Genomic DNA, 15204 nt, shown 5'->3' on the forward strand with positions numbered 1-15204 from the left:
TCAGCTTATCTGGACATCAGCTCACCAGAGTGTTCTCCCTGCTGAATAACATTTAAACACCAAAAACAATCTTTCATATTTTCATCTCCATAGAGCCCCATTCATTTTGGACTGACTCGTGAGCGCCCCCTACATCTGTTACCTGTCATTCAGAATGCTCTCCTCTCGGCTCAAACGTTTCCAGGATGCTAACAGCTGCTAATTTGCACCATTATTACCCAAACAGCTGACGGTGTGGAGCTGATTGATCCTCCAAGGTTCATCCTCTGGGGACAATGGATGCGTGACTGAATCCATGATGCTTGACATTTAGGACCAAAGTGATGGAGTATTTGGCCCTTTACAATAATGCATGATGGGACATACAGTATTGACGTTTTTGCTGTATTATATATGTATAATATGCTGTAAATACACAGTATTTGCTGTGTTTCTGGGTGTTAAAAAACACATCATCTTAGAAATGTAGCCTGCGATTAGCAGCTCATCGTCTGACCTGCCGCACACGAGTCCGAGCGGAGAGTCTGACTCATGTGAGAGGAGGAGGGAGGAGAGGAGGGGAGGAGGAGGGGAAAGACAAAAGGCATGTCTGGCATGAAGGGCGTGGCAGACAGGAAGCAAACGATACTCCAATATGTAGACCTGAATATAAAAAACACAGCTCATCCATAAAAAGGCATTTTAGAAATGAAAATAAAGATACATGCTTTAAAGATGTTGGAGATTCTATCAACTCCAGATCTACAGGAAGGTGTAAATACCTGAGTCCTGATCAGCAGACAGGTGAGACCGGCGAGCTACAGGAGCCTCAGTGGGACAAAATAACTTGGGAGCTATTTCTGTATCAAAGACACCCAAAAATCAGAAGTTATTTAAAGAACAGAGTCGCACACGTCTGCAGCGACGCGCCGGCCTCCCTTTGTCGAATCGTTCAGAGTTTATAGAAGTCTATTCTAGTCCGTCTCCGTCCCACGCAGCAGCTGCTGTTTGAAGACCACCGACCCCCCCCCCCCCCCCAATATTAACATTAACTTCTGAGGAGGAGGCAAAGCCGTATTTAACTTCTACACTCATGTCAGAGAAAGTTCATTCACAAAATGAGCCAAAGTTTTACTTTAAATCACAATAAATGCTGAAATAAAAACAGGAAAAAGTTCTTAAATAGCAAAATTAAAAAAAATTAAAAATCACCACTTCGTTTCTTGGCTGGACATTTAAAAAAAAAAAAATCCTGAACAGTCAATCTGGTTCTTCCGGAGGTGGAATTTACGACGGGTTCGTGAAAGCAGCGCGAGCGTGTAGGTGTCGAGCCGTTCCAGGCCGAGCCAGCCTTCAGCCTCATCCTCATCCTCTTCCTCATCCTCATCCCGAGCAGCATCCCCGCCCCAACCCTCCGCGCCATCATCCGGTGAAGGACGGAGCCGTATTCTCCCGTTAGACCCGACCACGGGCTGCACGCAGGCCGCGGGTGTGCGCGTCTTGTCGGCTTGCTTTGCGCAGAAAAGGTGCAGAAAGAGAGAGGGAGAGAGATCCGCGGACCGACCGGACGGGATCGGACCGGACCGCACCGGAGGTTGGATCAGCTGCTTGTTGTGTAACGTTAATCTGGAGCAGCAGCCCGCATGCAAATGATGCGTGAAGGAATCTGACAGCCGGAGAGCCGGAGAGCCGGAGAGCCGCATCAGCAGCAACGACCGTGAGTAAAGGAAGCGCTGCTGCAGGCCGGCCTTCAGCATAGTAGCATGTGTCGGATGTAACTACAACCTGGATAGAAACAGCCATCCTTCAGCATAGTATCATGTGTCAGATGTAACTACAAACTGGATAGAAACAGCCATCCTTCAGCATAGTAGCATGTGTCGGATGTAACTACAACCTGGATAGAAACAGCCATCCTTCAGCATAGTAGCATGTGTCGGATGTAACTACAACCTGGATAGAAACAGCCATCCTTCAGCATAGTAGCATGTGTCGGACGCAACTTACACTATGTACAACCTGGATAGAAACAGCCATCCTTCAGCATAGTAGCATGTGTCGGATGTAACTACAACCTGGATAGAAACAGCCATCCTTCAGCATAGTAGCATGTGTCGGATGTAACTACAAACTGGATAGAAACAGCCATCCTTCAGCATAGTAGCATGTGTCGGACGTAACTACAACCTGGATAGAAACAGCCATCCTTCAGCATAGTAGCATGTGTCGGATGTAACTACAACCTGGATAGAAACAGCCATCCTTCAGCATAGTAGCATGTGTCGGATGTAACTACAAACTGGATAGAAACAGCCATCCTTCAGCATAGTAGCATGTGTCGGATGTAACTACAACCTGGATGGAAACAGCCATCCTTCAGCACAGTAGCATGTGTCGGATGTAACTACAAACTGGATAGAAACAGCCATCCTTCAGCATAGTAGCATGTGTCGGACGCAACTTACACTATGTACAACCTGGATAGAAACAGCCATCTTTCAGCATAGTAGCATGTGTCGGATGTAACTACAACCTGGATGGAAACAGCCATCCTTCAGCATAGTAGCATGTGTCGGATGTAACTACAACCTGGATGGAAACAGCCACCCATCAGCATAGTAGCATGCGTCAGATACAACTACAACCTGGATAGAAACAGCCATCCTTCAGCATAGTAGCATGTGTCGGATGTAACTACAACCTGGATAGAAAGAATCAAGCCTCAGGCCGCCCAAATAGGAAATCGTTTTTCACTTTAAATGTTGGAATGTCGTTTCTGTAATTTGTTTCTGGCTGTTATTTAAAATGAATTCTGGAAGTCGTTTCCTGGCAAATCTATTTTAACGCTTTTATGATGTAAACAAACAAAAGCATTTTCACAATAACTGAGATGAAAGTCCATTGGAGACAGCAAGAAGGTCGCAGGTTCAAATCCAACTTGCGGCTTTTCTGGGAGGAGTTTGCATGTTCTCCCCGTGTCTGTGTGGGTTCTCCTGGTTCTCCGGCTTCCTCCCACCACCAAAAAACAACTTCAGGTCCAGGTCGTTATTGAGAAAGAGAAAGTAATTCTCAACTGACTTACCTGGTTAAATAAAGGTTAAACCAAAAAAGTAAACCCTTTTATTTTACCGTTGATAGCCGTTTGTTCTGGAGCGTCGACGATCAACCGATTCATCGATCGCAGCGTAAAGATTTCCTTTATCGTTTCTTTTTAGAAGCTCCTCAGGATGGGGTCGCGACCTTTGTTCCCATCCTCTGTGGGAGCGTCAGATCCACGCTGACTCACGTTCCCGACCTGAAGGCAGCAGCTGACCGCCTGTTCTGGTCCGGCTCGCTCCGTCCTTTGGATGTGGATCAGACTTCCGTCTCCGGATAACTTCAGGATGATGAAACCAGCCAGACCAAAAATAGGCATGACAGCTGTGAGCGCTCAAACATGGAGGACATTAACTCTTCTCAGGCCGCGCATGCATCTATAGAAGATTCATCAATCAGTTAATCGATAAAAGTAATCAAGCACAAAATTGATCATGATTGACATTTTCTACTATTTTGACTTTTTATTATCAATTCATTAATTTTCCAGATTTAGACCCGTAAAATTTAAAGTGAAGAATTCACAACTTCCCAGAAATCGACTACGACATGAATCGACTATCTGATCAACAGAACCTGTCCTCATTGATTGACGGTTCCATCTCTGTTAACTTGCCGATCATTTTCTCCGATAATTGAATAGAAATTTAGTTTCCGATCCCAGAAGACAAAAGCAAAGTCTTAAATTAATCGATTTCTCTCCCAACTATAAGCGGAGTTTAAAACGCTGATTCTGCAGCGCGTGGACACGAAGGCCTGTGGGGGGGGGGGGGGGGGGGGAACTCCCATCATGCCTCAGGGTGAGGTCATGTGCTGCACGCCACGCTGACGTCCCTGTTCCTGCGTTCCGGAGACGCGGTCCCACTTTTCATCCCCATTTATGTGTTATGCTTAGATGGCGAGCCGATGTCCCAACTGTCGAGCTGTCGTCCACGTATCCGCTCAGCGCCGCTTCCCGCTGGGCGGCGGCATCGCAGGCCTCGCCCCCCCCCCCCCCCCCCCCCCCCCCCGCCCCCCGCTGCGGGAGGAGAATCGTGTCGTCTGGACTGACACGGTTTCCTTTTCACAGGGAAAACACAGCTGACATTCCTCCTGGCCCAAAGCGTGGGCAGAAAGCGTGTCGCTGGCATCGTGAACATTAGGCGCTCTAAATGCAACAATAGACGTTGGCACGGCAACCCAGGGACTATTTTCAGCTCTGTGTGTTTAATCTTAGCGTCCGACTCGTTGGTACGTTTCGAAGCACCGAATCAGATCCAGCATTCTTTCGTGACCGCTTGTCCCGTGGAGGAGACGGCGGCCAATCCCAGCAGACTTTGGTTGAGGGGTGTGGCTTATTCTAGAGTATCATAAAAACCGTGCGTGCTTTTGGTGGTGGGAGGAGTCTTATGACCATCATTTACAGCAACCTCCTGGGTCCTCATGTGATCCGACGGAGGGTCACAAGTCACAGTAATGCCCCCCCCCCCCCCCCCCGATTGGTCTGTGGTACCGAGCGTTTCCATGACAACCATCTGACTGATGTCGTGAAAGACCTGGAGGAGGAATGAGAAGAGCGATGCCTTTAAAAGGCTCCTCAAGAGTGCAAGAGCGTTCGCCGGCGGGGGGGGGGGGGGGGGAGCAGCAAGGGATCATGGTCCGGCTCCCGTTTCTGAACGGAGAAACCTCCACAGCGCAGGAAAAAGGCGTTAAATAAACCTGCAGGATTAGCCGAGGCGAGCGCTCTACTGAGTCGACGCCCTTTGACGACGGCTGCGTGGCCCAAATCAGGCGCGTAGCTCTCACAGATCCACACCAACATGTGGGTCGGCGGCTCTTCTTTATTTCCCTGCATGGCGACCATTAGAGCGCAGATTTGACCTAGCGCTCGTTTCCTCGCCTGCGACGGTGTTTTAAGGGCGGAGGAAGAACCGGCAGCGTCTTTGGTGCTGAAAATAGATCCTCGGATGAAGCGTCTTCATCCTCAAAACGCCGCTGCTTGCCTTCACCTCCAGCGTCTTGAGCGGCTGTATGCACACTCCCCCCTCCCTCCCTCTCGCTGAAATGCTGCAATGCGTCTCCCTCATCCGAGACTGGGTCAGTGTAACTCAGCTAGCAGCAACAGCCAGAGAGGCCTCGCCATAGCAACGGAGGTTGAGGTGTTTAAACCGAGCGGCGGGCTCTAGCCCGAGGTCGGCGGAGGATGTCGATGCAGCCGTCTGTGAACAGGAAGACCATATATGGACGCCGTCATGCATGGCAGTAGTTTTTTTTTTTTTTTGCCTCACCACTAAGGACGACAGTTTTCACAGCTAGTCTTTGCGATCTGTCCCGGAAGCGGTCACGCATTTCCTTGTCATCGGCGTCTTGTGCTTTCCCGTAGGCCAGAGGATTCTCCGGTATCAGAGCGACGCCCTCCAGACGGCGGTGTTGGTGAACCCATCGGAGGAGAGTGGCGTTGCGGAGGTGAGACCCGAGAGGACGAAGTTCCCGGCGGGGCCCCTCGCGGTCGGGGGTCGTCGGGGACGCCACGTCGTCTTGTGATGGCGTGGAGTCGGTGTCACACCGAGACTGTTCAGTCCGACACACTTTCACTTTGTTGATCTGAAGAAGAGGAAACATTTGCAAGAACTTTACCTGCAAAAACTCGATGCCATCTGTTCTCGTAATCGTTGCTCTGTCCTCGATCCAGATCCGCTCTCTGATCACCGATGCTTCCGGGCAGAAGTTGCTGATCCTGAGCGGCCAGAGCTCTGAACGCGGAGGCGACATCCTGCTACGAGGTGGAGCCTTCACCTGGCAGCACTTCTCTGACATCATCTCCAGCCCTGAGGTAAACCGCGTTGTGATCTCCTCACAAACGACCCAACACGCTTCGGCGCCGTTATTTTATTTTACTTTGTCTTGTCTTTGTTTGTCCAGGTGATTGAACGCCTGTCCAAGGCCTCATCAGAGCAGCTTTCCAGGCTCACAGTTTGCTGTCAGGGAGACGGGGGCTGGAGCGCCCTTGGCCAGCAGTTCCTCCAAAATCTGGAATACCGCCTAAACCCTGAACCCCACCTCCCCAAGATGGACGGAGTAACAGAATTCACCGACTACATCTCAGAGACAGTGGACGTGCCGTCGTCCTTTGACCTTCTGGAGCCCCCGACCTCTGGAGGATTTCTAAAGCTGTCCAAACCATGCTGCTACATCTTCCCCGGAGGCAGGGGGGACTCTGCTCTGTTTGCCGTCAATGGGTTCAACATCCTGGTGGACGGAGGGTCTGAACGGAAGTCTTGCTTCTGGAAGCTGGTCCGCCATCTGGACAGGATCGACTCCGTCCTGCTCACCCACATCGGTGCCGACAACCTCCCCGGCATCAACGGCTTGTTCCAAAGAAAGATTGCCGAGCAGGAGGAGGAGCATAACCAGGGATCCGGCTCCAGCAGTAACGGCGAGTGGATGAGGAACTTAATCTCCCCCGAGCTTGGAATTGTATTTTTTAACGTCCCTGAAAAGCTCCGGATGCCCGAGTCCACACTGAAGGTGAAGAGAAGCATTGAGGAAGCGTCTCTCGCATTGCAGTACCTGAGCAAGCTTGGCATCACACCGGAGCCCCTTCACAGGGTGGTCAGCAACACCATCGAGCCCATCACACTGTTCCACAAACTCGGCGTGGGGAAGTTGGACATGTACGTCTTGAATCCTGTAAAAGAGAGCAAAGAGATGCAGTTCCTCATGCAGAAGTGGGCTGGAAACAGCAAAGCCAAGACGGGGATCACGATGTCCAACGGAAAAGAAGGGGAGATATCCGTTCCCTATTTGACATCCGTTGCCGCTCTCATCGTTTGGATGCCTCACCGTCCAACAGAAAAGATAGTGAGGGTGCTCTTCCCTGGAAATGCACCTCAGACTAAAATCTTTGAAGGCCTTGAGAAGATGAAGCACCTCGACTTCCTGCGTTACCCAGTGGCAACCCAAAAAGACATGTCCTCCGGCGCGCCTCCACCCGTCGTCAAACAGACGAAAACGAGGCCAAGAGCTGACAGCAAAGAGAGCCTCAAGTCTTCGCCCAAGCCACATTCTAAATCGGCGAAGAAAGACACCAGCGGACGGGAGGACGAGACCAAAGGCGACGGCGCTAAAGAGAATAAAGTAGAAAAGAAAGAAGAGAAGAAACTCAAAGGCGAAAGTCTGAAAGCAACCAAGCAGCAGAGGAACAGCGAGGCGGCCCCCCCGTCAGAGAAAAAGAAAATGTCCAAGGAAAAAACTTCCAAGCAGGACAGAGTGTCCAAAATGGACGAAAAGAAAGACAAAGAGAAGAAGGAAATCAAGAAAGAGAAGCGTGAGGTAAAAAAGGACGAGAACATAAGAAAAGAAGAGAAAAAAGGAGGCAAAGTGAAGGAGGACAAAAAGAAGGACACAAGTAAACCGGAACTGAGAAAAATAGCGAAGCCTGACCTGAAGCCGCTCACCCCCGAAGTGAGGAAAACTCTGCACAAGGCCAAGACTCACGTTAAACCCAAGACGGACAAGAATAAAGCCATTAAAGAGGAAGCCAATAAGAAGACGCCGGTCCCAAAGAACATTCCTGAAGAGGTCGCGGCCGCAGCTTTGGCCGACAGGTCCATTGTGTCCTCTCCAGAGGACCTCACCGAGGACTTTGAGGTTCTGAAGCAAGAGGAGATGTCGAAGGTCAAGAGCGTACCGATCCAGAATGATGTGATGTCTGGGCATTCGTTGTTCACAGACACTAAAATGTCTTCCTTAGTTTTCCCTGAAGAGAAAGTCCAACCTACAGCCGCTGAGACAAAACCCTCCCCACCCAAATCCCCGCTCCAATGGGACAGCAAAGACAAGGGCGCATCGGGACAGGTTGCAGCCGCTGCAACGAAGGGAGCGGGCGATGGCTTCGAAAGGAAGTACGAAGAGGAGACAATGGAGAAGTACGACAGAAAAGACAGCTCGAAGAAGAGTGACAGCTCGGAGGAGGACGGGGACGTCATTGAAAAAGCTGAATTTGAAGGAACCGAAGACGACAAGGTCCTGAAATATAAAATGGAAAGAGCTGGAAGGGAGTGGGACACCAAGCCCAGTGGACAGAAACCCTCGTCTCTGTCTGGCTCCGCCGCCGCCGCCGCCTCGGACCCGTTTTCCTTCATCCAAGACGAGACCATTCCCGTCTACTCCGAGACCGAGCAGACCATCTCTGACGAGGAGAGCCACGAGGAAACGGAAGAGAGGATCCCACAGCTGCGCTACAACGTGGCCTCCAATGACGTCTCTGTCCCCGATGTCCCCGGAACCTTTGACTCCATGCACGGCATGAAAGAGATGAAGAGCTCTGCCATGTCTGCTCCGGGGGTCAAACCCAGAGTCTTCCCGGGAGGTCATGAGCCTGAGCCCGCACCGTACCCTGCTATCGTTCATGCTCCTCTTGCAGAGGAGGAGCACATCTCCTCGGCGACGTCCATCACCGAATACGACAAGCTCTCGTCCTTCGCCACATCTGTAGCCGAGGACCAGTCGGCGGCTTCTACGATGGCGCCTCAGACGGAGGGCTGTGGGCGGAGCGCCCTGCTGATTGACCCCACCCACAGCATCCCGTTACGTGGTGAGACCATCCAGGGGAAGGACTACCTCCACTCGGCAGGAACCATCTCACCCACCTCGTCGCTGGAGGACGACAAATGCTTCAAGTCTCCCTCGTCCGACGAATACCAACCCAGCATTCCTGAGATGGAGGCGGAGTCAAAGATCAGACCAGTCCACGAAGAAGAAGACGACGAAGAGGACGACGACGAGGACCAGACCCCAAATGTCGACATTCCCCTGGGTAAACTCCAGGAGGGCTATGAACACGCTTCTGCCATGTTCTCTCCCCCTCCCTACTCTACCGACCGGCATTCTCCCACAAAGGTCGTCAGGGAAGGCCACGATCTCTTCATGACAAAAGCTGGTTCACCGCCGCCATCGTTCTCCACTGGGTTCGAGTCCCACTCGAGGCAGGACAGCGAGGAGCGATGTCTAAGCCCCGACGACAGCACCGTGAAGCTGGCCTCGCCTCCACATTCCGTACGTACGAGCGGGGGCTACTCCCCAACGGACGAGAAGCCCTTCAGGACGGAAGCTGTGGCCGATGACAAAGCTTCCTCCCAGAAAACAGATAAACCCATCGCCGTCTCAGACAACGCCTCCTTAATCGGCCTTCCAGGTGACAAGACGCCATCGGAAGCATCGGAAGGATCGCCCGAAGACAGCGAAGAGGAAGAGGAGCGCTACGCTAAAGAAGATCTTCAGCCTACTATCAAGGCCAAGCTGATGGAGGCAAAGGAAGGTTGCTTTTTGGATGAGGACTACGCCTTCGAGTCAAAACCGGCCGAAATAGAAACGGCGCCGAAGGGCTCGGACATGACCCGGGTGTCTTTCAACCAAGGGGACAAACCAAAACCGCAAATAATGTACTCTGATGATGAAGAGGAAGATGAGGACGAGAGAGAAGACGAGGTCCTCAGCGGGGTAGAGTCTAAGCCTTCGTCAACGGAGCAAAGCAACGCAGGCTTGGAATGTGAAAGCCCAGAGAAGGAAGACGTCGACGCTAAAGAGTCGGAGAAAAGTGTTCATTTCAGTTTGTTTGACTTCCCAGAGAAGGAGGGCAAAGAAAAAGCGGCATATATAAGACAAGACACGCCGTACGTGCACGGAAAGACGTTCTCCTACAGCGACATTTACGACAGCAAAACGAGCTCAGTGGACTCCGACTCGTATCAGCAGGAGTCCGGAGGACAGACGGCGAAGGACGGTGAAGGACGCGAGCGTCAGTCGCCGATCAGAGACACGGTGTCAGAAAAGGAAGGCTTTGCTTATGGAGAAGAATCCTCCGCCTCATCGTGGCTCGACTCCAAGAGCACTGCTCATCCACCCGCCATTGAAAAAGAGGTCGAAGGAAGGACGTCTGAGGACGGGACGGGTAGCCCGTCGGACGACAGGCTTCAGGCCTCGTCCCGTTTAGACGGTCAATCGGACACGAAGACTCGGATAAGCCCCTCCTCCGTCTACACTGAGAAAGGAGCGCGCCTGGAGGTCGATATGACAAAGCTCACAGCAAGGGATGAGGAGGACTACGACGACGTTGACGAAGAGGACGAGATGGAGGACGATGAGGAGGAGGAGGAGGAGGAAGATGATGGCGCTGTTGATTCGGATATAGAGAAAGGTGCCATAGAGATGTCTGAGAAAGGCGTAAAAAGTCCAATGAGCGAAAGGCTCCTTTCAGATGAGCCTGAATGGATGGTTGCTCGGGGGGGTCACGGCTTTGAGAGGGAGGGGACGCCGAGTCTGAAAGAAAACGAGTCTAAACCAATCACAAAGACCGAGGACAGTTCTAAGACGGACAGCGGGAAGACGGTGGACGTAGGGGCTGCAGGTTCCGCCGCCCTCCCCTCGGCGTTGGAATGCTCACACGGAAGAGGCGGGAAAGAGTCCTCTTTCTCCAGTCAAGTGACGGACAAGAGTCGAGACGACGTCACCTTGAAATCGGAGGAAAGCTATTACCGAAACGACAGCGCCGATCAGACACCCGACCATCCAAGTAAGGAAGCAGCGGACACAAGCTTTCAACTCACAACCGCCGCTGCCGCGCCCGGATACTCCTCGTCTTCGGCCTACAGCTACTCCTCTTCCACCTCGGGCTCCCGATCCACCAGCCGCCAATTTGGGGAGGAGCTGGAAACGCCTGCTGAGCCTCTCTTCGAGTACTCCTCCTTTAAAGACGAACACCCGTCGGTCACGGAGTGTCCATTCTCCAGCGGCGCTGCTCCCATGGATGACTATCTGGAAGTGTCTGAAAAACGGACCACGGCCGGAACCGCAGTCGAGTCCGGCTCCAGCCTGGCCCCCTTCTCGCCCATGAGTCCGTTTGAGGAGATGAAGTCCTTCACCTCACTTTCCTCTACCGCCTTTGCCAAGGACACGAAGGAGCAAGGGACTTCATTGGGTGGAGACAAAAGCCCCAAGATGGAGTGCTTCTATAAGCCCAAATGGCCCGAGGGGTCAAAGGTGGACCCAGCTGTTGGCTTTGGGGCCTTGGCAGGACCGTTCTCTGAATCTGCAGACAAAGAGGCTGCCAGCGCTGCTCTGTTCGGCGTCACCTCCTCGCCGCGCCCAGACATAGAAGGCAAGCATTACTTTGAAGAGACCGACAGCAGCGAAGAGGAGGACGAAGACGCGTACATGTGTGAGACGACTCGCAAGTCCCCTTCCGGCGTCCTGCCTGGAGGCGTCTCCACAGCCAGTGGCGTCCTCCCTGATGTCCTCGGGCCATACGTGCCTTCGCCTCCTCTCGCCGGCCAGCCGGACACCGCCAATGGTCCCACAGAGGTTAGTCCAAGGTCCCCCCTCCTTTCTGGAGCAGCAGCCAGTGGTGAATCCTCAGGTCCAGCTAAGGTGGAGTCCAGGGAGGGGACAACAGGTCACAAGGGCGCCTATGGGTGGGAGGTGTCAAAGCCCCAAATAGGCATGGTGCCAGGAGACTCCCCTCCCCACTACCGTCACGATGACGAGTTTGAGGAGGAGCGTGAAATGGAGCCCGAGCACCCGCCCCGCCCACTTTCACTCACGTCCCCCGGCCAGCCGCTGTGCACGCCTTTCTACACCGAGGAGTGCAGCCAAGGCGGGCAGTACGACGAAGACGACGAAGACGAAGACGACAGTGATCAGGATCTCGCTGGCGATGACCCCGCGGGAGCTTCTTACATAAGTCGCACCTCCCCCGGGTACTCCTCCTCCTCGGAGGGCAGGCAGCGCCAACACGACCTGTCGCCATCTTTTATCAACCCAATAACGCGCCATTTCTCCAGCGACGAGGATGAGGATGAGGAGGAAGGGTGCAGAAGTGACCAATCGCAGGGCGACGAGCGCAATTCATCAATAAAACGAGGGGCAAGCCAGTCGACCCGTCACCATGAGCCACAGAGCGGCTCCGCGCCCCCGGCTGGGGGCGTGTCAGCAGCGCTGGGGCTGGCCACAGAGGACACGCCCCCCACTTCTGTCAGTGAGTCTTTAGCTTCCCAGTCAGACTCTGATCTGCTTCCCGGCACTGAGGAGTACCCCCCCGCCGCTGGGGGAGGGGGCGTGGACTCTGACGAGGAGGTAGACTACTTGCCTTGTGACAAATTAACTGCCACACGAGCGGGCAGCCATCGCGACCCTCCCCCCGCTCCCGCCGTGGACCCTCCTCCTCCACCCCCACGCCCAGACGTGTGCATGGTGGATCCAGAGTCTTTGGATCAGGTCTCCGTGAAGAAAGAGCTAAAGGCTAAAGGCTTTAAAAAAGGCCTGGGGAAGACCAAGTCGTCGTCTCCAGCCAGGCGCAAGAGGTCGCCCATGCCGGCGAAGCGGGCGGCGTCTCCTCGCAGCGCCTCGCTGAAGAAGAAGGAGGCCGACAAGAGCTCGCGCACGTCTCGCCTGTCAGACGGACAGGGCTCCAAGGACGACGACCTCTCCAGGTCGAGCTACAACCCCGGCAAGAGCCTGGTTAACGGGGTCAAGAGCAGCTCGGGTGAGGAGCGCGAACGGGGGAGGGATGATCTCAGGTCAAAGGTTCCGTTCGCTCGGTGACTCGGTGGTTTCCTTCCCCCCACTCAGGTCCTCAGAAGTCCGGCTCCTCGGCTGCTCCCGGTCTTCCCATTTACGTGGACTTGGCCTACGTTCCCAACCACTGCAGCGCCAAGAACGTGGACCAGGAGTTTTTCAAGCGCATCCGCGCCGCGTACTACGTGGCGAGCGGTAACGACGGCGCGGGCGGCGAACCGAGCCGGGCCGTGCTCGACGCCCTGTTGGAGGGCAAAGCCCAGTGGGGGTCAAACCTACAGGTACCTCGTCCAACTCGGCGCCGTTCCCGCCATGGCGTCCAGCGAATAACAACAAGCCGTCTTCTCTCGCGTCCGTCTCAGGTGACGCTGATCCCCACCCATGACACGGAGGTGACCCGGGACTGGTACCAGCAAACCCACGAGAGGCAGCAGGAGCTCAACGTCATGGTCCTGGCGTCCAGCAGCACCGTGGTCATGCAGGACGAGTCTTTCCCCGCCTGCAAGATCGAGTTTTAAGATCCGCTTCTCCTCTTCGTCCCTCCCCAGGGTAGATCGGTTTTTAAGTGGCATTCTTCATCGGCCGATCCGATGCGTGTCTGATCGTGTTGTAAGTCCTTCACCGAAAGCACAAGCGCATCCGGATGACCGTCTATTATTATTTAATGGTGACTTTCACCATTTGTGTTACAGGCAGGTAGATTCCTGTCGGCTCCGCCCTCGGCGATCGAGTTCTTGTTCTCTAATTGGCTCCAGTCAAAAGCACAAATTTGCAACAGGCTTCGAAATTACCGGTGATCGATTTAACACCAACCTAATCCCAAAATGCTGGGACTTTTTATTTCATTTGAAATGTCATTAAAAGAGGAATGTAATGACATGCAAAATCATTTTAAAGCCAATTGAACACAGATATTAATAAGTTATTGACACATCGATCGTCTTTGTACTAAACGTTTCAGATGTTATCACATTCTGTTTTAATCGAGTTTTACGGAATACTCCAACTTTGTCGGACGCTGGGTAAAAATTCCAGGTGGCTAATCCTGATAGCTTTTACAGTTTTTACCTTCCCGTCTTTCGCCTAAAATATTCCCGATATGAAACTTTGTTCCTCCTACCGACATAGCGAGGTACAAAACGTCCAACCCCCCCCCCCCCCCTCCCCCAGCGGTCCTTTCAAGATGTCTTTTCGGTATACTCTATATGCGGTAGTGTAGGGAAAAATATGTATTGTAGTGACATATATTCTATCTCAAAAGTATAAATTGTTATTTCCGACGGTATATAATAGTTTCTGTAGTCTGTGATGTATTAACAGTCGACATATCAAAGCGGATCCTGAAGGCGAAGTGATAAAAGCCCCAGAAAAAGGTCGTCTCTACGTATTCACACAGAGAGCACCTTTATGAACACTCTGATGGAAGAATGTATTCTGCTACAGCTTTAGGGACGCGTGGTAGCGTGGAGAGAATGTGATTGGCTGGTTGGAGTGACGGGAGCGGTGAGGTTGTTCCCCCCCATGTGTGCCTTTCTGTCCTGCTGCGCTGGAAGGGAGGCGTCGTCATAGAAACAGAGAGGCGAGCTGGTCTCCTCCGTTGTGAGTTTTCTTGCTGCGACGTCACGGTTGTAAATATTGAGCGAGAAAAACTGCACTTTTTAAAAACACAAACTCAGCATTTCAGTCGTTGCATTTTACATTTGCTGGAGGCGCCGATCGAAGAAGCACAAATTCAAACCGATGTGCAAAACTTACAGCAGTTTTTAACCCCCCCCCCCCCCCCCAAGTTAGAAACAAGAAATTTACAACCCACAGTATTTTAACTTTATTTTCTCCATTTACTTTTAATTATTGTGGATTTTTTTCCAGCTACAATCGCCTCAAACGACACGCCCCCCCCCCGGCTGCTTCATGATCCCGATATTCCAGCGTGTGATATTTTATTCCCAACTCGTGCATGAGCAACAGACACACGTCTTTAAAAAAGGATGCCTTTGTAAAAAGCGGAGTGCTGCTGGGGCCAGAGCTCGAACCTCAGCGGCTCCCAGTTGAATGTGAAGATGCAGATTACCTTTACGTCCCTCCGTGGAGGACTTCCAACTTCCTGGTTGCCTTGGTTACTGTGCATCACACGACGACTCGGCAATCACACTAAAGGAAGCCCGCATTTCAACCCGACTGGCGTCTTTCTGCAGAGTTAAAAAAGCAGGCAGTGAGATCAGTCGGATAAAGCGTCGCTACGCAGCACAAACGCAGCGCAGCGTTAAAACACGGAGGAAGACGGGGACTCGTTTTACAACATTAGAACCATCCCCTTTTACTTGATCCGGCAGAAGGCCTGAGAGCCCAAAACACAGCCCCCCCCCATCCCCACATCCCCACATCCGTGGCATCTAATGAGACAAATCCTCATTGGGACTGATCAGCTCGCCCTGCTTGTACGTGCATGTGTACCTTCGGAGTTCCCCTGTATTGTAACAGCTAAAGAAATGCTATCGTAGAAGATGATACATGAAAGGCGCTACGCTATCCGGTACCGAGGAGGAACGTGCTGCCAAGACAGACGGGGGTTATTTA

At 52.6% G+C, this 15204-nt stretch overlaps 1 protein-coding gene across 1 annotated transcript in view; it reads left to right on the forward strand.

The window, feature by feature from the left end:
- The window catches only part of map1aa (microtubule-associated protein 1Aa), a 15458-nt gene extending 2313 nt beyond the window's left edge, over positions 1-13145 (forward strand). Inside the window, exons 3-7 of the mRNA XM_068738486.1 lie at positions 5438-5520; positions 5747-5887; positions 5977-12595; positions 12682-12908; positions 12990-13145. Coding sequence (XP_068594587.1) covers positions 5438-5520; positions 5747-5887; positions 5977-12595; positions 12682-12908; positions 12990-13145 — 7226 coding nt within the window. The remainder of the gene's footprint in view (positions 1-5437; positions 5521-5746; positions 5888-5976; positions 12596-12681; positions 12909-12989) is intronic.
- Positions 13146-15204: the final 2059 nt, after the last annotated feature.

The sequence above is a fragment of the Brachionichthys hirsutus genome, chromosome 1 (genome assembly GCF_040956055.1).
Source record: "Brachionichthys hirsutus isolate HB-005 chromosome 1, CSIRO-AGI_Bhir_v1, whole genome shotgun sequence".
NCBI lineage: Eukaryota > Metazoa > Chordata > Actinopteri > Lophiiformes > Brachionichthyidae > Brachionichthys > Brachionichthys hirsutus.